The sequence below is a fragment of the Poecilia reticulata genome, chromosome 8 (assembly GCF_904066995.2).
Source record: "Poecilia reticulata chromosome 8, P_reticulata-male-v2, whole genome shotgun sequence".
Lineage (NCBI taxonomy): Eukaryota > Metazoa > Chordata > Actinopteri > Cyprinodontiformes > Poeciliidae > Poecilia > Poecilia reticulata.
Window position 1 is genome coordinate 11319859 of NC_088837.1, and position 27770 is coordinate 11347628.

General features: G+C 38.8%; 1 protein-coding gene across 19 annotated transcripts in view; it reads right to left on the reverse strand.

The window, feature by feature from the left end:
* cacna1aa (calcium channel, voltage-dependent, P/Q type, alpha 1A subunit, a) overlaps positions 1-27770 on the reverse strand; it is an 84568-nt gene that overhangs the window by 40755 nt on the left and 16043 nt on the right. For 12 of the 19 annotated variants that reach the window (XM_081609885.1, XM_008415819.3, XM_008415817.3 and 9 more), the window contains exons 2-19: positions 24199-24304; positions 23849-23988; positions 16686-16777; positions 15536-15688; positions 15208-15395; positions 8473-8576; positions 8236-8351; positions 7331-7375; positions 7126-7209; positions 5872-6078; positions 4888-5000; positions 4644-4756; positions 4413-4544; positions 4059-4131; positions 3258-3375; positions 2999-3066; positions 2710-2816; positions 601-651 (exon numbers count right to left, since the gene is read on the reverse strand). In XM_081609885.1, the coding sequence (XP_081466011.1) occupies positions 601-651; positions 2710-2816; positions 2999-3066; positions 3258-3375; positions 4059-4131; positions 4413-4544; positions 4644-4756; positions 4888-5000; positions 5872-6078; positions 7126-7209; positions 7331-7375; positions 8236-8351; positions 8473-8576; positions 15208-15395; positions 15536-15688; positions 16686-16777; positions 23849-23988; positions 24199-24304 (2010 nt within the window). The remainder of the gene's footprint in view (positions 1-600; positions 652-2709; positions 2817-2998; positions 3067-3257; positions 3376-4058; positions 4132-4412; positions 4545-4643; positions 4757-4887; positions 5001-5871; positions 6079-7125; positions 7210-7330; positions 7376-8235; positions 8352-8472; positions 8577-15207; positions 15396-15535; positions 15689-16685; positions 16778-23848; positions 23989-24198; positions 24305-27770) is intronic. The other 7 variants (XM_008415832.3, XM_008415833.3, XM_081609891.1 and 4 more) reach the window with 1 other exon arrangement.

Genomic DNA, 27770 nt, shown 5'->3' on the forward strand with positions numbered 1-27770 from the left:
CTCAGACTATCATCGATGTTTGATTAAATTCGTACAACCGCCCAAATTTGGTGGACTGTTTCTGACTACCTCAACTCACTGTTCCAAGTTTTCATGATTTTCCACAATAGGAGAATTTTGAATGTTGCCTGCTGCAGGTAATAGACTGACTACTGTTAACAACTCCACATAACACAAACAGCTTAAAATAGCAATCAACCAAAGCAAGATCATTAAAGCTATGCCCCCAGAATCGTCACTGAGTTGACCAAATGAGCTATTAGTGACCACCTCCTTTCTTACCCTCCAAAACTACAAACGTTTACTCCATTGTCTCTTAGGGCCAGCAGTCAACCACAGTAAAGCAATAGCAGTGCTTTGTGGAGCAGGCAACAACAACAACAACAACAACAACAAAAAAAACCTGTAACACAAATAAGCCAACGTAAAAACAGTTAACGAAAAGCCTGAAATGTCAGTTTTAAAGGAAAGTTAAACAACGAAGGTAAGAAAGGAAAGGAAGCTGTTCTCAAAAAACAAAACAAAACAAAAAAAAAACAAGGAATGGTTGTAAAGTCAAACAGAAGGAATTCAGAAATGAATTAACAAATAAATAAATACCAGTCCAGAAAGGGGTCGGATGCGTTGTGACACTCACTGTGTACTTTGTTGCTGAGGAGGGAAACAGCTGGTGAGTGAAATGGCACAAAATAACAGAAGGATTTTATTCCAAAATTGGTGATGTGTCCACCATAGCAAAGAGTGAGCCAACTCAGAATAATTGCACCGCAGATATTAATTCAGAAAAGCGTTTCATTTTCATAAATGCCAATTTGCTTTACTTTTTTTTAAAAGAAATTTTGGCATTTTGGAATGCAATCCTTTACATAGAGACACAATACAAAATGCACATTAAACAGTCACCCAAACCACTGAGTCAGCAGTCTGCTCCACCTCTCAATCAAAATCTGTGCCATTTATGCAACGCTGGGCTTTTTGTGATATTCACAATGTCCTTATGCGGCATGCCTCCCACCATCATTTAATTTGAGCATGACACAAGGATTTAAAAAAAAAAATCACATAGTGTTTATTGAAACGTGCTTTCATTTTCTATTTATTTGCAATATTCAAATAATATTAAAAAGTAATACACAGCAAAATTCATTTGTCACTCTGACTTTATTACGGTGTGTAATTTAATATGCTTTCATGCTAAGTAGAATATAATTAAGCTCCCAGATGATGAACATGAAATTTATGGCTATTGCCTACGTTTGTGCATTCCACTATGATGGTTTGACTTTGAGCATAAAAATGGACTCTGTCGTCATGCTGTTGTTTTGCAGGGTTTTATGTAGATTTCACAGTAGCCTTCTTTCTGAGACGACCGTAGAATATCTTCTTAAAAGATTCTTTATGCATCAGTGGTGACCCCATGTTGAAAATCCCTGCTTGGGAAATGGAAGGACTGTTTTGAGGAGGAATTTCAATAGATTTCCTAAATCCTTTCACAAGTTTGGGATTTCAAGCAGAATTGAAAACTCAAAGCAACCTTCTGCTTTAAATTTTTAAATAAGACTTAAACATCCTCTCAGTTACAAATTCAGTCTTATTTTGCAACATATGGCCCCAATCAGGTGTCACAGGTGGAAGTTTTTATCTTTCTTTCTAACTACGTATATTGGGAAACGCTCCTAGAAGGTGAATGATAGAATGGAGCTTCTGCATGCAATTGAATCAAAGGCAAAATACTTAATACCTATGACTGAGACAAATACACATATGCTTACAGAGAAAGTGCAGATTTGTGGAAATTAAAGAAATAACCATAATTTATGAAATAATGGACTAAACAACAGTCAGATACTATGTTTACAGAGGCTAAAGTATCAGAGGAGTAAGGTCAGTGTCCACCTGTCATGTGTGTGGTCTCCCTGTTGTGCTGACCATATTGTGGTGTGAGTTGGGGTGTGTGACAGAGTGTGTGCGAGTGGGACAGTGTGAACTTTATCAGTAACAAAAGGAAAGACCCCTGTGTATCCAGAGAGAAGAGATCAAAGACTTGTCTGGCTCGAGGAGAACTGGCACAGAGCAACGTGTGTGTGTGTGTGCGGGTGCGTCTGTGTGTGTGTGTGTGCGCGTGCGTGCGTGCGTGCGTGCGTGTGTGTGTGTGTGTGTGTGTGTGTGTGTTTTATCAGGTAATCGGGTAATGTGGCGTACTGGGTTTGGTTCTGGTAAGCTGCCTTACATTGAGACCAATGCATTCTCTCTTATTTTAACTCCTCCTTGGTGAATAATATTGGCCCATGAATGCACTGGTTAAATTTCTACACTATCTGCATAAAACAAGTTAGTTTGTACAAGACATTGATCAACAAAGAAAAACCTATTGCATTATGTATGACAGACTTCTTATATATGCTCAATTCAATTCATTGCATCATTCTAATTCAGAATACATGTCATCTAAAGGCACTTTGCAAAATGCAAAAGATGTAAAAGGACACAACCAAAACAGACAAATGAAATGACATAAAGAAGACAAGGCAGTAATCATATGGACGCCTCAGCACAAAATTACATTTTTCAACCAAGTCTATCCCTATCAACTAAAATGGGGGAAAAAAGGGAAAATACTAATAAAGGAAATTCTCCTGCAAAAATTCTTGACATTCAGATGGAAAAGCTAAAAGAAAAGACATAATAGTGGCAATAACAAAAACTCACGCTGCAATAGAGAGGTTGGCGGCTGACAACGGGCTGACTTCAGCCACCTCCTTTGCTTTCTGCAGGGCAATCTTCTGGCTGGCAGCTTCCTCTTCTTCCTGCTCATCCTGCAGAAAAAGGATTATAGATTAAAATCAAGCACAACGTAAGTGAAACAAAGAGAAACTGAAAGTGCAAATAAGTGGAACAGAACAACCCTCATCATAAAAAATAAAAAAATTAATAAAATCTCTGGTTTTAAAAGTAAGAAACTCCTATAAAGTGTCAAGAAAACTGTGAAGTACTTTACCTTGGTCAGTTCTTGAGCATTGGCTAAATTGTCCACAGCGATGGCCAAGAACACATTTAGCAATGTGTCTAAGCACAGAGTTAAAAAAAATACAATTCCTCTGGTATCGTACAGTATATACCCATAAACAAACAGCAAACCACATCTTTATAACGAAGTGACAGGTTATATTAAGTATTTATTAAGTATAACTGTCAGTATTTAGCTCAGGGATTGATGTGCTTATGTGTTTCCTCACCACATTCCCGTCAAAGGATACAGTTGCCAAAAAGAGTGAGAACAATAAAGAAGACAGAGAAGGCCATCCCTTTCTGAACTCCACCCTGAGACTGGATGCCGTCATACATTACCACGTTCCAGTCCTCACCAGTGAGGATCTGTTACACAGACACACACAATCCAACAAAGTTACTCCAAGACTCACGGATACGACACACAAAGCTCAGTCGCATTTATCGGCAAACCTTGTAAAGATGTGAAAATAGATTCAACTTTACTTTGAAGAATATTTTTAAATTTTTAAATATATAAATAAATATATATATATATATATATATGAAGATTTATTTAGTGGAGGGAAAAAAGCCAATTTTAAGAACCAGCTTTTACCGTCTACAAGTCACTGTTGGCAAACTTATCGATATACCTAGCAAGTGGTATAAAATGATGGGAACCAAAGCATTTTCAAATGATGTAGTTTTCTTTTCATGTTGATCAGAGCTTCTGAGAACTCCTAATTTGTAATCTATGACTCCCTGGGGTCATATTATAATTTTAGTAACTGGTCAATAGACTGGATAAGGATCCAGATTTGTCTTCAGAAACACTCTCCTTGTGGTCACTGCATTTTTTTTAATCAACCACCAGATGCTAGCTACATACCCATTGGTTGCCTGGGAATGGTACCAGAAAAAGTATATTCTGTAATGTAGGGATGTGTAGTTTCTTCCTTTGATACTGTATGTTTATGAGAAAATTGTTAAGCCCGATAAAAACTAGTTTTTCCGATCATTTTCCCTCCCTCCCTTCTTTCCTCTTTCAGAATATTGCCTCCGCTCACCTGAAACACCGTCATTATTGCTGCAGGGAAGGTATCGAAATTGGTCGGAGGGGTGCCATTTTCAAAATTAAACCTAGTAGGAGGTAAAAAAAAGAAAAAAGAAAAAGAAAAAAGAAAATATAAAAAACACAACAAATGGCAGTAAAAACAGATCTGTCTCACAAGTAAAGCTCATTATGTTTCAAAAACAATTTTAAAAGATTACTCAGAAACCAGCAATTAACAGTAAGCTGTCTCTTGGCGGAAAACTGCAGCAAATGAGGTCAATTATGAGAGAAAGAAAAAGGAGAGAGAGAAAGAGAGGGAGATAGAGAGAGAGATAGAGAGAGAGAAAGACAAGAAAACAGCACTGACTGTCCTCCGAAGAGCTGCATGCCCAGAAGGGCAAAGACAACTATGAAGAGGAAGAGCAGGAAGAGCAAGCTGATGATGGACTTCATGGAATTGAGAAGAGAGACGACAAGGTTACGCAACGATGCCCAGTACCTGGAGAGAGGAAGTGTATAATAAATTATGCTTGATGGTGACGGCAACAGGAAGTTGTGTAATTTTTAGATGGTAAGGGATAATATTTCTCTGACTCACTTGGTGACTTTGAAGATTCTTAATAACCTGAGAGCCCGTAGCACGCTGATGCCAAACGATGTGCCCGGTTGGATGATTGACCACAACACTTCAAATATGCTGCCACAAATCACCTAATGCAAATATACCAATAAATAAGTAAATAAATAAATTATACACACATTTGCATTTACAAATGTGAGTTCCTTTTTCACTTCAACGTTTGAACAATTTCTCAGTTTTTCAGTGCAACGCAGGATCTCACAATGCAGTCGAAACAGTTGAAGGAGGAGTTGAGGTAGGCCTGTTTTCCGAGGCCGTACATTTTAACACACATCTCAGTCAGGAAAATCCCCAGGAAGATGAACTCAGCAAAAACTGCAGATGGAAGAAAACAGTAAAAAAAAAATAAATAAATTTTTACATTTTAAAATGGCAAAGTTTTGATCTTATTTTCAAGCTTTGGTGAAAAAAAAATAAAAATATGAAAGCGATTATGTCAGCCAACAAATTTGTCTGCATAGTGGATTTATCTCAGGTACATGAAGTGGGAAGGAAAGTGTTAAAGATAGAGCCTAGTTAAAACGATGGTCAGCAGTTTACATCTGCATGTGTACTAATATGATATACTTCTCATTCTATTTCAAACATTCAGATATGCAGCTTGGGCTGCACAGTGGCGCAGTTGGTAGAGCTGTTGCCTTGCAGCAAGAAGGTTCTGGGTTCAATTCCCAGCCCCAGTCTTTCCACATGGAGTTTGCATGTTCTCCCTGTGCATGTGTGGGTTTCCTCCGGGTACTCCAGTTTCCCCCCACAGTCCAAAAACATGACTGTCAGGTTAATTGGCCTCTCCAAATTGCCCCTAGGTGGGAGTGTGTGTGCATGATTGTTTGTCCTGTGTGTCTCTGTGTTGCCCTGCGACAGACTGGCAACCTGTCCAGGGTGTACCCCGCCCCTCACCCAGGACACCAGCTGGAGATAGGCACCAGAAACCCTCCCGACCCCACTGAGGGACAAGGGTGTAAGAAAATGGATGGATGGATGGAGATATGCAGCTCCTGGTTACCTCTAGATGTACTTGTTTGTTGATGGCTATGTCATCTTTTTCATGGATTTAGCCAAATTACAGAAAAGAAAAAAGAAAAAATGTGCTAACCCACTTCCTTTCTGTAAAGCTGTGATGGCAGCATTTGTGTGTTTGCAGGGATAATCTTGTATATAAAGAGAGCTTGTGTTCCCTCCTACTCACATAGAAAATCTGAAAGTGGTTCAGGCTGGTCGTAGTGCACTACAGCCACACACATTGTGTTGAGGCCCACCAAACACAACACGGTCCAGTAAAACGCCTGGGATTTGACGACGCGTCGTACAAAGAAGCGAAACCGCCGCTCCCGCCGCTTGAAGTTTGAGCCTTCGAGTTTGGAGCTTTTCAGACTGGCACGAGCAAACGGTGAACCTGTAAAATATTAACCAAGAGACAAATAGGCTTTAACTTGAGAAGTAAACAATTTAACCAGTACCCAAATCGCTTCACTTGAACGTGCAGCTCTGAGAAGTAAAAAGGGCAATACTTCATACGTAGTATTTATTTCTGAGTACATTAATAAGAAATGTGTAACCTCGAAGATAGTCATGAAACCAATATAAAGTCACAGTAAAATCATTCATGACCACAGGACTTAAGATTTACCTTATGCTTCAGTGATTCTTTGACTAAAAGGAACATAGAGACTGTTTTGTTGGGTGGCAAATTCTGAACAATGTATGTATTTTTAACGTTACTGATTAGCAAAACATACCTGTTGAACTTTTTGACATTTTGTCCGTTTACAATAAACTGCCCCTGAAAGTTTATTGTGAATTGAGAGTAGAAGGAAGTGTTAGTTTAGAAATGTAAAAAGTGTGGCTTGTGTATTCATCCTTCTGAAGTCAACACATTGCAGAACTACCTCTTTTATTTAGCCTTTTTGCAAATTTGGCACTTACCGTTGCAAGCCTTTTGGAGAATATCTGTATCAGTGTTGCACACAAACAGTCTATAATTAGTCCAACCAAGTGAGATTATGTTCGATCATCTAATTTAAAGTCTTCTATAATTCAGGATTGGATTTAAATCTGACTAAAAAGTGTTACCGTGCATGAACAGGATTTGATCTAAACTCAAGACTGTGAAGTACTGGGAAATGTAACATTGCAACTAAGGCATGTAGAATGAAACAGAAACTTAAGGTCAATCTCTTTTGCAAGAAGATCCGAAGACATAAATCTGAACTGAAACAATAACGTCTTGTTAAAGACAGAGGGAAAAAAAAATACGGCATGGATGGAGAAATGTAATACCAGGAAGAACACAGCCGTACAGAAGAAGACAGAACAGCAAAGGGCAGAAGAAGGGAAGAGACGGCGGTCAGATAATGCTGAAATGCAAGATAAGATACCATCTCTATGTACCTGAGGTTTGTGTGTGCTTGAGACAGACTAGGTGAGACAGGACATATCTTACCCAGTGCCAGATCTCCCTCGCCTTCCTCTGGATTGAGGAGCTCTGCTTTGCTCTTATGGTTTTTTGTAGCTCTTCTACGAGAACCTGTGAAAAAAATAATACTTTTTTTTTTAAGCCAATAAAACTCATGTTGAAATGTGTGATTTTAAGTTGTTTGCAACAGACTGTAAAAGCTCAGTAATATGTGCACAGCGTTATTTCATACCATCATAATCATTTTCATTCTCATCGTCTGCCAAGATGACTTCTTCTACAAAACAAAGAGAGAAAGTGTTACTATCAAACATATCTTCACGTTTTGCCGTAACAGCAGCACAATCAAGCCGAGCATCAGTTTAACACTAAGAAGAAGACTAAAAATATCAAAAAGTAAATAAGAGAGAAACTTGTTTGTTTTGTACATGTAGCAAACATTTGAAACTGTGGATCTTGAATATGAAAGCAAAATCATGTGTCTGCGTGTGCAGACATGTGTTAAGTGTCTGCACACACTCAAAAGACATATGTGACAAAGGATCAATGCTGTCAGATATGAGTGATTTCACTCAACAACAAACAAAAACGACAACTGTGTGCCTTGGGTTATTTATCCGTACCTTTCAGTTTTCATGCAGGTTATCTTTTTAAGAAACTCTCAAAGGTCTGTTTCCATTTTTATTTTTATTTCTCTTTCTGATGATAAGCCTTCCATCCCATCCCTTTTTCCCATAAACATCTGCTACACAATGAGTGTAATGAAGTCAGGAATCGGAAGAATCATACAATTATTTTGGTCAATTGACGCACTTCAATTAAACTATTATGTATTTATTTTTTGATAAATCGCTTTTACCTGTTATGAAATGATAAAATTCAGTCTTTTTTTAGATTAACAAATATAGAATCTATTAAAAGGGTAAAAGTGAATTACACCTTGCTATGTAGCATTATGGTTGAATATCGTTCTGTGACGAATGATTGAAATCATACAAAGCAAGTGTCCAGTTTGTTGTTTGCCAAAGGATGAAACCAAACGTTCTTTTGATGGAAAAATTTCAGGTGAAGGGAGGTTTTCGGATGGCCTCATTTCTCTCCAAGACATGTGAAGCGCGTGCGCTGAACTTTCCGTACCGGCCTTGCAGATCCACTCCAGGTATCCATTGAGTTCCCTCTCAATCTGCTGCTGTCGTCTGAGCTTCAGGAACTCTCTCCTGTTCTCCACACGCTCCCTTTCTTTGGCAAACTCCCTAAAGAGAGAAACACAAAATAAAATGACAACTTTATTGCGGACAACATTGATCCAATTAAGGAAAATTAGCAAATTGCATTTTACATTGGCTATGATGTGACATAAACTTCCACGCTTACCCTGACAACACACCAAGCACCAGGTTGAGCATGAAGAAGGAGCCAATGATGATAAGCGGGATGAAATACATCCAGTTCCATGCGCTCCCTGAGGCGTCGTTGCTCTGGAAACACACACCCAGACAATTTGCAGAGTAGGCTGTGTTTTGCTCCCTGCTCCTTTTATTGGTTTATGCCAACAGATACGTCACGTGTCCGGCTGATTACCAACATAATCAACTATAAACAGTTAGATAATTACAGAAATGAGGCACATATGAAATATTTCAAAGTGGACTTTAGGTGGCAAAGCAGAGAAACAGATATAATAAGTGAACTAAAACAGGGAATTGAAGTTGATGACGTGTTTACTGGAAGCCCAATTCAGGTTAAAATAAAAGGTTGTTCCAAGGATTTTTATGTGATTCATTTATACTTTTGATATTACAAACTTAAGTGACTATTACTACCTCAAAATCAACCTCCGAAGAGTAGGCTTCCAAATTTAACGCTCCATATACCGTAGAAGCAGAAACACCAGCAAAACAGGAATTACATGAATGTGCTTGAAGTCATCTTAATAAGTAAATGCATCTCTGCCACTCTATTTAGCTGCACTGTCAAAGTAAATAATGTATAAGAAATGCTTTTCTTGTTCCATCTCTGCTCCTGACATTTTCCGGTTTAGGGAACTGTTTTCCTTATTCTCATTAGGACCTTTGTTTCTTGTGTCCATAATGTGTTAAACCATATCTAATCACTCCAAATTATTGTATTTTTATGTCTGCACACTTCCCATTCTTTATCCATTCCCATCCCCTCATTATTACTGATTGGCCTTTCCGAAAATGACTTCGTTTACGCTTTCTGTCTTGGACTGTATCATTTCCTGGTCTCAAGCCACCCATCTTCCCCCTCATTCCTACCACCTGCATGCAAGCCACCGCTACTGCTGTGTACTCAGAGTACTGCAGACCTTTTTTTTCTGCCATTAAAGTTTTATTGCTCCTCTTCCTCAGCAGCTGCAAGAATAACTTGGACTGAACAGGCTCTTTTAAATATGGAGCAGCATCGGGAAGGAGAGGCACGACGAGAGAGTGCAACAGACAGGGGAGAGCAGCAGAGGGATGGAGGGGAGAAAGATTAGAACAAACAGGGATAACAAACACCGAATAGCAATTAGCAAAAGACGGAGTTATCATTTTCACGCAAAAAGAAGTTTAGAGCAAAATTCTGTCTAGATATTTGACATTATTTTTGGCAGAATTTATTTAAATGTCCGGGCTTTCTAGTACAGACTCAACTTTAAACATTATCCATGAATTTTGAACAGGGCTGGGGAACAGGGCAGACTGATTTTAACATACTCTATTTGTCCCAAGTCTAGTTATGATGTGTATTTGATATACCATATTTTCCGCACTATAAGGCACTCCTAAAAACCTTCAATTTCCTCAAAAGCCAACAGTGCACCTTATAATCCGGTGCGCCTTTTATATGGACCAATATTGAGCTAAGTCTAGCAAATACGGTAAGCAGCCGCCGACTTCATTTTCCATCGTAGAAGAAGAAGTGCGCAGTGCATGCTGGGATAGTTGTCAGAACGCTGGTTTGTTAATAAAGTTTGATAATGCATTTAAAGCAAGGGGGGCGGGGAAAGAGAGACAGAGACTGTGGCGGCAGCTTGTCGGTTGGTCTGTGTTACCCAGAAAGCAGTTGGGCACAATATCGCAACACCAACACCGTGAGTGAAACAATGACTGGGGCAGCCTACTATATAAAGTACTCGGGGACCTTGTCTTTATTATTACACATCCACATTTGTACGGGACGGGTGGCAACCCTAACTGTAGCGTCTATTATGCGCCTTATAATGCGGTGCGCCTTATATATGAAAAAAGTTTTAAAATAGGCCATTCATTGAAGGTGCGCCTTATAGTGCGGAAAATACGGTACATTTTCTGTTGGAACACCTATTTGTGTCTAAATATCAGCCATCTGACCTAAACACTTTCGACCTCATGAAAGGAAATCTTATAGACAGTGGAGGAAAGAGGAAACACCCAGCAAATTATAAACAGGTCAGCTAAAAAAATTGAACATGTTAAAAATATTCAGAAAATTCTAATATTGTGAAAAAAACACGATTCTGTCTGGGTCTCTGGGCAGCACAGTCATGGGGAAGACTGCTGACTTGACAGATGTCCAGAAGACAGTCATAGACACCCTCCACAAGGAGGATGAACCTCAATAGGCCATTGCTAAAGAGGAAAGTTGTTCACAGAGTGCCGTATCCAAGAATATTCATAGACAGTTCAGTGGAAGAAAAAAAGTGTGCAGCAGAAAAAAGGGAATTTTTCCATGCTTGTTCTCCTTGCTGGTTGTTTCTCTGGATTTATGGTTTTTGTTCTGTCTTTGCTCTATTGTTTTTTTTTTTGTTTTTTAAAGTTTCAGTCACCTCATTTTATTAAACATTCATCATCAACTCTCCGCTCTCACATTGGGGCCCTACCTTAAAACCACACCCCATGACACAAATCCTTTTCATGGGCTACAGACGTCGCAACTTTGGTCTCAAGAAACTCCTGAACCAGAGACAAGTTCAGAAGCGTCTTAGCTGGACTAAGGAGAAAAAGAACTGGACTCTTTCTCGGTGGTCCAAAGTCCTCTCTTCTCAAGTGAAACTTTGCATTTCATTTGGAGATCAAGGTCCCAGAGTCTGGAGTAAAAGTAAAGCGGCTCAGATTCTTCTTTGCTTGAACATTTGTCAGTGAGGTTAGAGGTTGCTACGTCACCCTCTGGTGTTGCTTCATCGTGTTCACTGAAGGCCACAGTCAACACGGCCATCTATCAGGAAATTTTAGAGCACTTTGTGCTTCTGCTGACAGGCTGTGTGGAGATGCTGATTTTATTTCCCAGCAGGTCTTGGCACCTGCCCACATTGCAGGGATTTATTGGGTGCTGTCAAAAGGAAAAGGAGAGCCACCGTACTGAACAATACTGATGACCTGAAGACTGCGATGAAAGTGACCAGGGCTTTCAATACACCTCAGCAATCACCCAGGATGACTGTCTCCACGTCACACCGCACTAATGCAGTAGTTTGTGCAAAAGAACCCGAGATTGAGAATTAAGTACCGTATTTTCCACACTCTAAGGCGCACCTAAAAACCTTCAATTTCCTCAAAAGCCGACAGTGCGCCTTATAATCCGGTGCGCCATATATATGGATCAATACTGAGCCACAACAAGTCTAGCAACTACGGCAAGCAGCCGCCGATTTCATTTTGCCCGTAGAAGAATATGCGCGCGGTGCATGCTGGGATAGTTGTCAGAACGCTGGTTTGTTAATAAAGTATGACTGACCTATCTACCTACGGACCTCATAATCAGGTCGTCTGCAGGTCATTTAGCACCACGTTCTCCACAAACATGCTGTGCGCGAACGGAGAAGGGTGACCATCGTCCGGCCACGCCCCGGCCCAGTCACGGAAGGCTCTCCTCGCCGACCAAGGAGGGGGGGGGGAGAGAGAGACAGAGACCGCGGCGGCAGCGTGCCGGTTGGTCTGTGTTACCCAGAAAGCAGTTGGGCACAATATCGCAACACCAACACTGTGAGTGAAACAATGACTGGGGCAGCCTACTATATAAAATACTCGGGGACCACTTCTTTATTATTACACATCCACATTTGTACGGGATGGGTGGCAACCCAAACTGTAGCGTCTATTCTAAACGCCTTATAATGCGGTGCGCCTTATGTATGAAAAAAGTTTTAAAATAGACCATTCATTGAAGGTGCACCTCATAATCTGGTGTGCCTTATAGTGCAGAAAATACGGTACATAGGAAAAAAATAACATACTTTTAACAACAGTGATATTCCTGTGTAACACATCTCTTTTTACTTACTTTATAAAATATCAAAATTTCAGAGAGACTGACTTTTGGGCAATCACTCTCTATAAGTCATGCTAACCAAAATGACAAGAAAGAGAAGCTTGAAATGTTTCACGCTATATGCAACGAATCCATATAATATATTAATTTCACTTTTTAAAATGAGTGACCAAAAACCTTTTCATAATATAATTTTTTTCTTAGATTTACCTGTACTGGAAAGTGTTCTTCTCCACACTGAAGACAGTGTTGCATTACTATATAATAAGACGACACTGGCTAAGACAGAAGCCCCCACTTCAAAACTGACAAGAAGTTCAACTGAAGTCTAAAGTTAGCCATGTAGATAAGTCAAGTCCAACTGGAGATGGGTGCGATAGTCAGATGAGGCAAAGACAGCAAATTTGGCAAAATAAAAATAGACATGTCTGGAGCAGTCATTGTGACCTGTCGAGAAAAGTCGAGCTCATCCCACTTCCCCATGCTGGAGATTTTAGTTTAATAGTAATAATAAATAAAATTACCTTAAAATTAATGACATAGGTGACATCAAGACCCAACAATAGAGTCAGACTGTAATAAAATGAATCTGGTTGTGTGTGTTGTTATTGTATCCTGCAAACTTTGTTTAATTCTACTTTTTTCTATTTAATCATAAAAAATCAAAGTCAGGCAGAAAGAGAGTCATGAACAGGAAGAGCTGGTTTCCTGAAGAAAAGGGGAAGTTTCTATCTTGCATCAGGCTAAAAATAATTCAGACCATTCCTTATTTTAAAGTATTAAAGGTTTTTAAAGAATAAAATCTAAACATTTTGAGAGATTGGATAAAACCCAGAGTAAAATACTTAAAATAATGACTTATAATTATGCCAATAATTAATATTGGTTTAACCAGTGGTTGATGTTGGTTTGATTATAAGAATATTTACACTTACTCTCACACTTATGGAAGTACTTAAAGGTGAAACAAGTAACTGTAACATGGTATCAGATAATTAGAATAATGGGTATTCTTGGTTTCTTGTCAGAAATGTCTGTAATAACTCACATTATGATTATAATAAGAGTAACTAATAAGTTATGGTTATTATAACATTATAAATGAATGTTAAATCAAAAAGGTTATAAATGTGATTTTGACATTGAACTTGAAAAGGTGTAAAATGTTGTAACTGTAATTAAAGGTCACTGATGTTGTGTTGGAGGTAGATGGTAGGTGAAAATTCAGGGGAAAAGAGGAACTGATAGGAGAGCAGAGATGACCAAGGCCTTATTGCTAAACTTCAACTTGCCTAAGAAAAGGTTGGGCAGGAAACAGAGGTAGGAGGAACTGTTGAGCAACTTGGGGACATTAGAACAGACATCAGGTCATGAGGTCTCCAGGGTGATGGATATGAGATCATCTGTCCAAGGAGTCAGCCAATGAGACAGGCACAGCAACAAAGCTAGCCAATGTAAACGCACCAAAAGGTGGATAAATCCTTTATAAGGTGGGTGCAAAAGAGGAATCGTTGGTTGGATCCTTCAGGCAGCTTCGAGCCAAGACGGAGATGGACAAAGAACTCTGCAGCTGAAGAAGAGCCGGGGCCACAGAACCGGAGACTGTTCTGCACATGGGGACCAACCCGTTAGCCCCGCAACATGTGGCTTCAAATCGCACTTCTCACATCAGCTGGGTTCACACCCCAAAGACAAAGACCAAGGCAAAGATGAAGATAAAGACAAAGATAAAGACAAAGGCAAAGAACAAAGGCAAAGAGGAAGAACTGGTGTGTTCCTTCCGTGGGACCAGGAAGATCGTGAGACGAGGAGAAGGGAGCTACAGAGCTGCAAGACACGAAGCTGAGTACCGCTACGCGCATGAGGAAGTCACCCTGAGGCCCGAGACCTGCCGCTCTATACAGTACTCTTCCTGTACTGGGAACCTCCTCCTGCTGCTGCAACACCTTCTTCATCATCAGGCCAGTTCTGGGGTTCAAAATGCCAAACTCTGTCCGTCTCTCTCAAAGTTTCCCTTTTTTAGTTCTCAGTGTCAGCATTAGGGAAAGATAGGCTAGATTATTGATTTTACTTATTTGATTATTTCTGCTACTGAATTAAGCTGTACTGACCCTTGCAAAATTGCCTTACTAATAAAATAATTAGCATTTAAGAAAATCTAAAAGATGTTGTGGACATTCAATTAATGAGTCACCTTAAAGTTCTTTGATGGTTGTAAAATAGCTATGAAGTTTGATTCTGGGAGGAAAAAGTAGAAATGTTTTATAGGTTGCTTTTAGCCAAAACTAAAACAACACCCTTGGGACTCGCCCGAGTCACTAAAACCAACCTAGTTCAGTAACAAGTGCAAGTTGTAATAAAGAGAAAGAGCGACCGTTAACAGGTGTGCTCTGTGAAACTAGCTTATTGCAGGCTGCTCAATATGGCTAATTCACAGGGTGAAGAAGGGTGGGACATCTGGAGGGGGAGGTCGTTAGAAACCAGGCTAGTCTTTCTCGACGCCAGCTTAAACAGAGTTTACTCAATTCTGAACAGGATAAAATCCCATCAGATTTAGAAAATTCAAATTACCCGTTAGATGGAGAGCTGGCTGCACATCTCCCTCCTCTGAGAAGAGGAAGTAAAGAGAGAGAAAAGGGGAGGGAGGTGTTGCGCAACAACAGACCTTTCAAACCTAGGAAGAATGACTCAACAATCGAGCCTAGTGGTAGCTTCACGTCACGGTCTTAAACTCTGCCAACGGTACTGCTTCACTGCTGTGTTGTATAAAGTGGGTTGACCTGTACAACATGAAGCCTTATGGCAACACAGTGAAAAAAAACAAAAAACAGAAACATTCTGCTTGGTTGTACGCACATAGTAGAGCAGGTCTGTCCAGCCCTCCATGGTGATGCACTGGAAGACGGTGAGAATAGCAAACAGGATGTTGTCAAACTGGGTAATGCCAAAGTTTGGTCCCAACCAGCGTCCCCTGCAAACAGTGCCATTTGGACACTCCCGGGACGGAGGTTCTTCGCCACATGGGAACTCTTCCCGGATTTCACCTGTTTTTGGGCAGAAGCAAGAATTCATAAAAGAACAAAAATAGTCACAGGTCATTATGTCGTACATGCAATGGTATTACTTTTATTTCTTATAGACCTGAATAAACTATAATATCTATTCATCACAAGGACATTTTCACCTGTGTGGTTGTCAAAGCAGGTTTTGTGGAATTTGCCTATGTAGAACTCCAGACCAATGATGGCAAACATGAGGATGGCAAAGAAAAGCAACAGGCCAATTTGTAGTAGGGGGATCATGGCCTTCATGATGGATTTGAGCACCACCTGTAAGCCTGAAGAGCACAGCAGAAACACACTTATTTTTGTGGAACACGATTTTTATTTCCTACTTGAAAATGACTATCTGGTCCAGATGTATCACTTTTGTGCTTTCCATCTGATCCATCAAGACAGGACTCGTCAGTCTTCTGGATATGCAGCAGCAGAGTTTCAGATGTGTCCAGGGGCATCTCTACACCTCTAAACATGTTCCTGTAGTCTATATTTAACAAAAGCTGCTTTATAACTGAACTCAAGTACCAGCCAAAATAAAGTTTTTATATCCTCTCCACAAGGCTCGAAATCTGATCTAATCAATGACTTTCACCACGGATCACAATAAAGATCTTTTCCATAAAGAACCAAGCTCCTCATTGTCATTCTCCTAAAACTAACATTTTGGTTAGCTGCATTCAACATGCATAATGAATGCTTCACTTTCATAAATCTGTGAACCTGATATAAGAATCAGTCCAGAAGAGAATCAAACTAAAGGTTGTAGAACTGTGACTGAGAAAAATCAATGAATACATCTGGAGTTTCAGACAAATGAAAGCATCTGATTCTTCTTTTCATTGTACCTCTAAGTTAAAAAATGTACTTTTTTGCTTTTGCACTGAGCCTTATGGCTAACCGCTGTGCCCTGAACCGACCCTTCCTTATTCTGTTGTCACCTTTTAACATAAATTGGGTCGTGAAATAGAGAGGATCCAAGCTGACCCTGATTCTTCAGAAAAACTAAGTAAAACAGCCTTTCATTTTAATGCAAAATAGCATGTTGTGCAACTTTAATTTAATAATCAATTCTAACAACATTCATCTCAAGAAAAAAAACACAGAATCAGCATAAAACACTGACTTTAAGGCCTGTTAGTCCTTAAAACCATCTAAAACAATGAATTTTAAAAAAGAACAGCTCATAGTCTTCAAAATTCATCAAAGAAGTAATTCCAAGATAAAGTTGGGGACTTGAAAAAGTTTGTATCGTTCCAATAATAGGTATTGACTTACTAGGTATACCGGACACCAGCTTGAGAGGCCTCAATACCCTCACAGCCCGAAGGGTCCGCAAGTCGAAATCTGAGCCCACAGTGGACAAAATCCTGAAAGCAAAAAAGATAAATGCTCAGATGTGTTCATGGCAAATCAATATTCGTGCCAGTCGGGCTTGTCACTGTCAGTCAAACTCTGTGTTTCTCACATTCCCCTTCATCCACACACAACCCCTGCAAGGCCGTTACAAACAACTGGATGAGCACTGTATGTAAATCCTGTAAGAGCCAAACCAATCAATAGAGCTGACAAGTAAAGTAAGACAGAGAAGTGTATCAGGATGAGGGAGAGATACTGCTCTGTATCCAGATTTTAGAGGGACTGCTAAAGAAAAGGAAAGATGAAAAAAGAGGGCTGGAAACAGAGACAGAGGGACGTACTACCAGATAGTCTGAATGACTGTTTTCCTTATTTTGTCTGTTTGAGACACATTTAGCTTTTCTCAGTCATGCTACACAGTAAACACATTGTGGTGTGCGCTATAGCACCTTTATCAACACCGATCATCAAAGTTAACAGCTTGAGAAGGTTAAGGTGTTCCTGGGTGCTGATAGACTTCCAGTCAGTCCTTCTGTCTGACGCATTCTGTGAATCATCCGTACTTCCCACTTCTGTCTCTCTCTCTGTCTCTCTCTTTCATTCATCCTATCGCTCTAACACATTTCTGCTTTCCTCTGTTCCAAAAAGATGTGAAGTGACACAGCAGAAAGTTAATCATGACTCTGAACTCTGCCCACTATGCTCCGATTAGAATACATCGCATTTAGAAAGAAGGAAAAGCAACTTTATCTAAGAGTCAGTGGGTGAACAGAAATGCCACATGGGACAGCACTGGTATAATGGTCTGCACTGGTAGAGATCCAAGAATGGTTTGGTTACCAAAAATGGTAGTTCTTGGTAATTCTTCAATGGTAATTAAAGAATGGCAAGTTGATTCTATAACCCTTGTGCATGCGAGGACTGAGGAAAACGTAGAGGACTGTGGAAAATTATACAAGTTTTAAGTGTGTGGGGTCGGTTGGACCCCATTTCTGGACACGAGGGTTAATTACCATTGAAACAACAGCCTCTTTTACAATGAATCTGCATGGTAAGGAGGTAGCGACAAATCTAAACAGCCAACTTGTGAAGCAATGACAGACAGTGTGTGCAGCCAACTGGTTCACTGATTTCAGGAAAAACAAAACAAAAACAAAGATGACCTTCATGGAAGGCAGCCATACTGAATGGGTCAAGCTACCTTGGGTCAAGACAGAATGAATCATCTGAATTAAATCAAGAGTGGTCATTTTAGAGCAAAACTGAGAAGGTCTCCTTTTATTCCATTGTGGAAGTATTACATGTGTAAAAAATAAAAAAGTCAGCAGTGGAACGTCATTTACATAATCCCTTAATTAGTTTCATATAATTGAAAGGGAAGGAAGATGCAGGATAATATGAAGGGAGTATTAAACAACAAATGGCATAAGACATCATTGACCCGATGTTGAAGAAATATTCCAGCTTATTCAAAATGTACTACTTACTTTAGATACACTGCTGTGGATAAGTAGGAAGGCCTTAGTGTTGTCAACCATGTGCTGTCCAATGTGCTAATAGTTTATTGTTGAAGAAAGACTGTTTATCCGTCATTATCGGTGACCATGCTCACTAGCCTGAGGGTTCACAGCAAGCTCTCGAGTTGGTTATGAGCTACAGCACAGCAGAGAGTCAGGGGGAGGGGAGTGATTGACAGCACTAAGACCCTGCTCCTGGGTCTGATTGGCTACAAATGATAGTAGGAGGCAGAGGAACTTGATTTTTAAAGATATATACTGCAGGTTTAATGCTTTTAAACCCTTCAGTGAATTGAAAATAATTCTGCAAACGAGAATTAGTCGAAAGTTCTTCACAGCAATGTAACAGATGAACATTCAGCTAATGTCTCGCCTTTGATGGAAAGTGTTCCAGCCAAGGTTTTACATGCAATAAATAACAACAATAAAAACAATAAAATAGTAAATAAATTTAATGTAGCTAAAAAAAAAAAAGAAGGGTTCTTAGTCAGCATTGCACTGGGAGAAAAAAACGCTAAAATACAAACATAAGGTATTCTGACAGCAGACAAAATGCCAGACCCTTTTCAGTGTGGAATAAACCAGACTCTTTTCCTATGCTTTGCTTCGTACACAGGGTCTGGACTCCAGACTAGAAATGACTGCTTGCTGGAAGCGAATACTCTGTTGAAGTTTTAAAAAATTGGATATTATTTTACCCAACTGCCAACGTTTGGTTGTGATGTATGTAACACGCCAGCTTGAAGCTTATCAGAAATTGTGTGCACTGTAAACAACCCAGCCGGGAACAAAGCCACAACATCTTTGGCAGCAATAAAATATCTTGCTCAGACTTTAATTGCTCAAGCGTTGCTAACGTGGCCTGAATGGCTTCCTTCACTTGCTCCGCTCCCATTGCCAGGCTACAATTCTGAAACAGCGTGGAAAATCAATGTCAGTCATTCACAACTCCTCCTTTGGTTTGCTGATTGGCACGGTTGAAACTCAACCAAAGAAATCGAGCCGAATGAGAAAAATAGGGAACACTGAAAGAAGATCAGATGAGAATCGAGCAAAATTGCATGGGAAGGCAATGACCGGGCTACTGTGTTTCCATTACAGAGGATAAGATTTTGAAGAAAAAAAAAAGACAATAAAATATACAACTATCAGAATAGCATGGCATCAGAATAGTATGTTCAATGAAAACACACTTAAACGAAGACAATACATGTGATCATGGCGAGAAAATATGATGAAAACAACACTGATGTAAATTCAGCTCCCAAACGGCATCATTGTCACTGACAGTGTCACACCGACGAAGCAGTTCCTAATTCACACCGTCTCCACGGTTACAGGACCCTATCTCATTCATAAATGTTTCCATGGCAACAGGTACATCGGCTCATTGATATAATCTTTGTATCACCTTGGAAACAGGGCCAAGGGAGGAGCCAAATTGATTTCTGCTTTTCTTTGTGAAACAACAACAGATAGACACAGACATGTGAACACCTGCACACAGATCCACAAGGCAAATGGGTGCGATGTAAAACACACTGAGTGAAAATAAGTACAAATGCAGGAGGTGGGGTTGTTTGGAGAAACCTTCGGAAAACTTTTTTTTAATACTCCTGATAGACAGAGGGGCTGTCTAATGTGGAACTTAAAAAAAAACAAAACACAAATAAACACAAACTCTATGTCTGCACTTTAGGCAAAGGCAGACTAAAGTAATGAAAATTGAGAATTCATATACACAATTCCAACAATAACATTGTCTGATGTATTCATGTATCCTTCAGCTGAGCTCAACTTAATGCAGCAAATCGCTTATGTTCACTTTCAGCAAAGGCAAAATTATTTCTTCTTTTCTCCAAATTATCAAAATTATCTTTTCCTGTGCTGTTTATATGATACTCTAAAGTATTTTGGATTTAGTGTGAGAGTAAATGTTCTTTTAGGAGAATGTCACACACTACATCGATAAGAAATTAGAATCTTTTATTGAAATCCCTTTCAAAAAAATAGAAGCAGAGCAAAAGAAAGAACGCTTGAACATCCAAAGTACAGTGTGCTGAAATCTGTTAAATGACAGCAGCAGATGCCTGTAGAATAGCCTGCACAGTATTTAATTATCTGAATGCTAATGCTATGGGGAATTACAGCAATTTTTCACATTAACCTGCAGACACATTTTAAACTGGGAGAGATACTCCTTAAGGGCAACACATAGGTGCAATGGGTGACACAGTTGCCATGAAGCAAAAAAAAAAAAAAAAAGAAAAAAAAAGGGAGACATTTTCAGATTTTTAGTTGAACACACAGTCAAAAAATGTAATTTAGGTGAAATTACAATTGTCCTTACTGTAGTGAAGAAAATTATACTTTTATCTTTAAATATCAGCCATAGGATTGATGCCAATCTCTTTTCCCTGTATCTCCCAAGCCTGTCAGAATCCTAAACAGTCTATATTTACAGGACTTTCATATTAGTGGTAGGTAGCATAGTTGCCTGATTGCGCTATTAAATAGCACCATGCGCCTGGAAACCCCCGTTCCCGTTCCTCAACCTCCCACGCCCCCCAAAGCCCATTTTTAAGACGCATGGGTTCAAAGTAATGTGTGTATATATATATATATATATATATATATATATATATATATATATATATATATATATATATATATATATATATATATATATATATATTTCCCAAAGATTTTTGTATTCATTTCTGTGAGGAACTATATTGCAGCCGCTGAAGGCAGAGGTACAGCAGAGGGAGTTATTTATGGTAGGAACGGCTATAAACCAAGAGTAATTGGACTAATAATCAATATTAGAAATTAGAAACAACTAGCCTATTCCCAGGCTCAAACCACTCTGCAAATTTACAACAGATCGATCAATAACACAAAACACAAATTAAATGGCATGCCAAAAGGCTACAGAGTGTAACTTTTCTCGTCATTGTATTCCAGCGTAAGTTACATTTTTGAGTTTGAATGTTTTAAAAAGAGCAACTCAAAGAGCTAATATAGTGAGTACGAAATGAAAAGTAATGTTTGAAATGGAAATATGTGTAGTTCCAAGTGTGTGTGCATGTGTGCGTGTGTGTGCATGGACACTGGTCAGTATGTTATCAAAGGTTTCCAACCAAAGGTAGAAAGAAAGGCCAAGTAGTCTTTTATCTTCAAAGAGCTGTGAACCGCCATTCAAAGAAAGCACAACAAAGAATATGTGTGTGTGAGAGAGAGAGAGAGTGGACAATATGTAATGTATCACAGAAACATCCCCACAATAGCTGCAGCATTGTGTGTAAATCTTTACACCATTCACCTTTGTCATAAAAAAGGAAGAGACATCGGTCCACCGCACACCAAATCCGTTTTTGTTCTTTAAATTGGTGATGCATTATATACATAGACAGAGTTTATTGTCATTCAATTGTGCTAATAATTATTAGTACAATAAATATAACTGTACTGACCTATACTGACATACGTAATTATATAACTGTACATAGTTATACTATTATTGCTGTATGTACTCATAGAGCATCTTTTTAATTTCCCTTTTGAATGTCGCCACTATGCCTATTTTCTTTGTAACTAACTATCTCTCTCTTTTTCACTTCATTTTTAGTCCTCTTAATTTTTTTGTCAATTTCCCTTTTTCACACCTGAACTAACAAAAAAATACTACCTGAAGTGCCAGTTATCATTTTCACTGCTGGTCACTATTGTAATACTTGAACTATATTTTATCACAGTTTTTGTTCTTAACAAAATCATAACAAGCACAGTTTGTTTTCGGTGTTTATACTTGAGAAATAAGAGCTTAAAGAGCATTCTGGGATCACTGTAATGCAAAATCTAAAATATCTCACTGACTTGAGAACGATTAAACACGATGAAGAAATGAAGTATCTTCAAATTCCAATTAATTCTTCTAATATATCCTGGGGTTGTAATTGTTCATGTTAACTTCAAATTCACAGAAATTCTCCTCTTCCTGCTCACTACATCCCCCTCCTCATCTTCCTCGCTGCATCTTGCTGTCTCGCTGACACTTGTCTTCTCGCCTCTCTCACAGTGACTCTGTTGTGCCACACTGAGAGGAGCTTGGTGTCATGGTTGCTCTTGTTAAAGCTTACAACCATACCGCCAGACGGGAGGGAGAACATTTGTGCCTGTACAGTATTTGTGTGGTTGTGACAAAGTGTGAGAGAGAAAACAGGTGAGCAACAGATGGCAATCACTGTTTCTCCTGACACTTTGTCTGCAAAAAATGCCACAATTGTTATATGTTGTTCAGAACAGAAGTTTATATCACACCTCATATGCACAAATATGCTGTAATTGTTTTTTTTTTTTTAGCAGTGCATTAAAGATGTCCCTCCTCCCTGGGCGGACTGAAAATGTAACCTGTGACTTCAATGTTTTTTAAAGTGCAAAAGTTTGGAATAATTGTGTTTTTTTTTTATTTTCTCTAGTTCATATACAATATAAATTATTCATAGAGGTTAAACGTATGCATATCCCAACTAACAATGTCACCTCTGCTTTTTGCTTTTTATAGCCTTCAACACAGGCTTGAAAATTTGTGGGTTACACCTAAACGTTAGGTCCATATTGGAAAAACAACTAATATAATGAACTGTTAATTCTGCCAAGAAGAGCACTCAAACAATTAGTTATGCTCCCAGAAGCTTGGTGAGGGCAACATAATTATGTGGTTTTGTCTGCAGCTTTCTATCAGACATTTATACTGGTGTGAATAAACAGTAGAAGAATTTATGAACAACCTTAGCCTGCTGTGGATTAAAGAAAATACAACTTGTGCAACTAATTTTGATTTGAAACATTTAAGTTTTATAATGTTTTAACAGCTCACTCCTGAAATAAAGTCACCTGAGAAATAAAGTCACCTGCTCTGAATGGGACCCCACCCGGTTTTGTACCACCATTTCTAATCCACTTTTGTTGCCTTCAACAAAATTATTGCGTCTTACTCTAGACGTACTCAGAGTTCACATTCAACTTTGCTTTTTTTTGTCCTTCACACACTTATTTTTCCTGTTTCTTTCTTCATCCAACTGTTTCCTATGTTTCTACTTGACTACCAACATGTGTCCATTTTTCTTAAACCTCCCATCTTGCCTCCTCACCAGCGTCTGCTCCATCTGTCCTCTCAGCCCGTTCTTGTCTCAGTGTATACCGAGGTGACATTTGTTCGCCACCCAGGCGACTGGCTGCCTGCGGCTCAGCTCTGTGATCTGACTTCTACCTTGCGCAGAATGGGGGCCATTCATTAAAGCAGACGAGCTGGTAAAGGACACTCAAACACATGTGTGTGGTGTGTGTGCGTGTGTGTGTGTGTGTGTGTGTGTGTGCGTGTGTGTGTGTGTGTGTGTATGTAATGAATCCTGGGACGTTAAAACTAACAAAAAGCGGCCCAAAATGACACTAAAGGAAAAGACGATTCTGAATTTTGTGAGGTTTTTTTTTATGAAGAGACTCAGCATTTAAAGGACACATTTTAGTGTGCATGCATGTTATTTGTCTAAAGTTACCTACCCTGTTAGCACCACCACAAAGTCCATGACATTCCATCCATTTCTCAAGTAGGAGTTCTTGTGAAAGGCAAAACCAAGCGCCAGGATCTTTATTCCGGACTCAAAACAGAAGATTCCTATAAAGTACGGCTCTGTATCGTCCTATGGAAGAAGACAAAACGACAGCAGGAGAATAAAAATGACAATGAGGAGCTTAGTCACAGAAGACTAGAGCTTGCTTTTTGAGTGAGCTTTTACAAAAACATGCATCTAAGTTCTGAGCTACAATTAAGTAGGACAATAAAAATGTAGAACAAAACAATCAAATTGTTAACTTTGGACACGTTTTAGTCTAATATAAGTTTGACTCACCAGCCGTTCAGACAGCGGTGTCTTGTCCCCATCAGGCAAATGTTGTTCAAGAGCTAGGACAATGCAATTGGCAATGATGGTAGCTAGAATCATCCACTCAAATGGAGTAGGGAGAGTCAGTTAAGGAATAATTGGATCAGTTTTTCAGTGTAAAATGTGTTCACACATAATCATGGCATAATTCCAACTATTCAAAACAGCACTTTATCCATAGCACAGTATGCATTGCATTACACAAATTGATAAAGTTGGTACATAATTGGCAAAGATCATCTCCTCTCAATTCCTCTGAGCAAGAAAGATATCCAGAAAAAAACAAAAAAAATGATCAACAAACAGCATATTTTGCTTAAAATACACAAATGGGTTACATTCACACAGAAATAGAAAAACAGCGTTTTCTTCATAGAAAATGTTTTGTAGCAACTACAACTTTTGTAGCAGTTTCTTGGGTTCACATGTATCAACATCTTAATTAAAGTTGTAAGTTTTTTTTGTCTCTTTTTAGTTATACCATTTCTAGTCCTTGTATTGACATGATGGGTCTCAATTATGATGTCCGACACGCCAAACATCCCCGAGTGTCCCACTTTTTAGCCAAAATTGTTTCACACCAAAGTAATTTTGGCAACATAGGCAACCTGTATGTGCAGCAGCATGTCTGCTAAGTAGTCGACTATCTCAGCAGATAGTCTTGAGTAACTTAAAAATCTGCTGATCAGTGATTTAGATAACTTTACTATGGTGGCAATAGTCAATATGCTGCATTATTTTTTTGCAGCGTTAGGCTTCTAATTTAAATAAAAAGCAGTGATTATTTCTTGCTTACATATTTTAAAGTCGTGACACTCTCACACAAGCCTGTGCCTGGACAAGAGACTTTTTGAGCATCGAAAATAAGAGCACAATTACTTTGCTGATTTCTAAAAAGTGCACTTCTGCAACGATGCGTAGACACGTGTACGTGAAGTAACAATTAAGATTCATTCCCTACTCTCACGTCCAACGCTTAAAAGAAAGAAGAACTATCTGATTCCCCGGACTGTAAATGAGTCAAAGAGACAGCGGGTCCAAAGCTCGAACGGACCTCTGTCTCGCCTCTCTTTTTGCCTTTTTGCCACTGCTGCCTGTTTACACACACAAAAGGACACACATACACCCACAAGCTCATCGTTATGAGTCAGTTAAATATGCTCTGCTAAGTGTATTTTCTGGTAACACGTCTCCCACGCAGACAAACAAAACAAACACAGACATAGGCTATACCAAAGTGGTAGAGAGCCTGGACAAGAGAGGTTTATTCCATTCAGCTCCATATACAGGCTTACAGCATCTAAAAGATTGTTCATATCTTAATGTCTTCATCACAGGTTGTTTCTGTCAAACAAACAGTGTCGATGTAAATCAGTGCACCTTAGTAATTAAGGTTTTTATTGCTCAGCTGCATTTTGTACTCAAACACTATAATAAAATATGGCACTACGCTGTGTCTAGCTAATGATGGCGATGTTTTAATTTTGCACTTGGTGCTACATTAAAGAACTGTTTCAATGTGTTTTCAAGGAATTAGAAAGATATTTTATCATGTTCTATATGTTTAAACCTTAATGGGGTCATTCTACTCCTAAAGCGGATAATTAAAAAGACTTTGAAATTACTTAAACCTTTAATTTCTTTGTGACAACAAAAAAAAAGAGCACTTCTAAGGATAAGGATAACTTTATGTTGAGAAGGGAATGGAAATCTCATTATATGCTACAGAATGAATCATTCTATTTTGATTTCAGATTCTTTAAAAAATATTTTGTCCCCCCTGACTTTGGAAACTTTTGTACATCACGTGCAGAGATGGGGCAGCACGCAGCATTTCTGTACGGATGCCACTGCGATGGAGACAAATAAGGGATTCATTAAAAGAGAACTGAAAAGAAAAAAACAGGTGTGATCATACAAAGTTTCACTTACAGAAAAATCTGAAATTTTTAAGCTAACCTAATTATCACGGCTCCCATTTATGCTCCCTTCCTATTTCCCCCCTCTTCATCTTTTCCCCATTTTTCTTGCGTCCATTAGCAGAAGCTGTTCCCTTAGTAACAGGAGTTGGTGACTGACTGTTAAGGAGTAAAAAGCAAGAGGAACCAAATCAACATCTGGATGTGTAAAACAGTTTAGCAGCAACACACCATGTCCAAACCTTTTTTGATTGATTCATTCATTTTTTAAACTTTATATTGTGCATGTTCCGTGTGTTAGTGGACTGTCTGTTTAGGAAGAAGGAGTCAATGAGCTAAAATCTTTAGTTTTCACTTGATAATGTAGTTCAATGTTGATAATTAAAGTGCTGCCAAGGCTTTTTAAACAGTTTTGTAACAAAAAGGTCTGTTTCTTCTGATCAACTGATCTTTGTTTCTTACTCTTTTCTACCTGATTTCAGGGCACCCTTTTATTTTCATCCATGATGGAGGAGAAAAATTGTTGTTAAAAATGAATTACTCTGTTTGAAGGTGAAAGAGAACAACAACAAAATGATTTCAAATGGTATATTAAATTACTGGATCACGCCCTTATTATTAGTGAGAAAAATAGCTGTTGTAAATGTTGTTTAGCTATGACATCTTCGTCTTTAACATATTGGTTTTTTTGTCAGATGAGGATTATTTTGCTGATTTAGTCTTTTTTGTACTTTCAAGGTCTGTTATTTTTTTAATAGTTTGGCACCAGAAGAATTAGGTAAAGTTAGACAGCAAATATGATGTGCAGCCTGTTTGGACAGATGTTCTAATGTTAAAATCCAGCAGAGCATTTTAACTTATTGCATTTCATACAATTTGGTTTAAAGGGGCTTAAGGCTGAATACAAAATGCAAAAAACATGGGGGGTAAAAAAGCAAAAGGATTCATATTTTAAGAAGAACATTGTTGCATTGGCTGATGGTATTTTCACCAGATTCATTTCTAAAGGATAAACTAAGCCTAAGCTAAAAAAAATATATTTCAACAGACACTGACGAGGCCTTAAAAATGAATGCATGTTTAATATATTTTTGTTGCTGTTGCTTTATTTCTGATTGCTTAATCTTTTACTCACATGGGGTGAACAAACTCTTGAATTTCAGACTTTTAGGTTTAAAATATTTACTGAGACAAGTGGTAATGCATTAGCAGACAGACGCATGCAAAACTCAGAAGAACCGATGACTCATAGCTTGCTATAAACCTTCAATAATGAATCTTTCCTCCCTTCTTAAAAAGCAGCACACAATCAAGCCCAAAAGAGATGACAACACTATGTTCTCCGAAACCCATTCCATATTGTCTGTCTCTCTCTTGTTTTAGATAACATTTGCCTTGAATTATCACCGTTTTCAATCCATGCATGCATATATTTGTGTTGTGAAAATGAGCACGATGTTCGGTTGCAGAACGATGCGCTTGCAAAGAAAAGAGCGTGCAGATGAAAGCATCTGACATACATCAAGACACACTTCTAATGGCTTTTATTAACCTGGTCCCTCAGTACTCTACGTGGAATCTCTAATGTTCACTTCTTTGCAGCCAGTGCCTTCCTCTGAT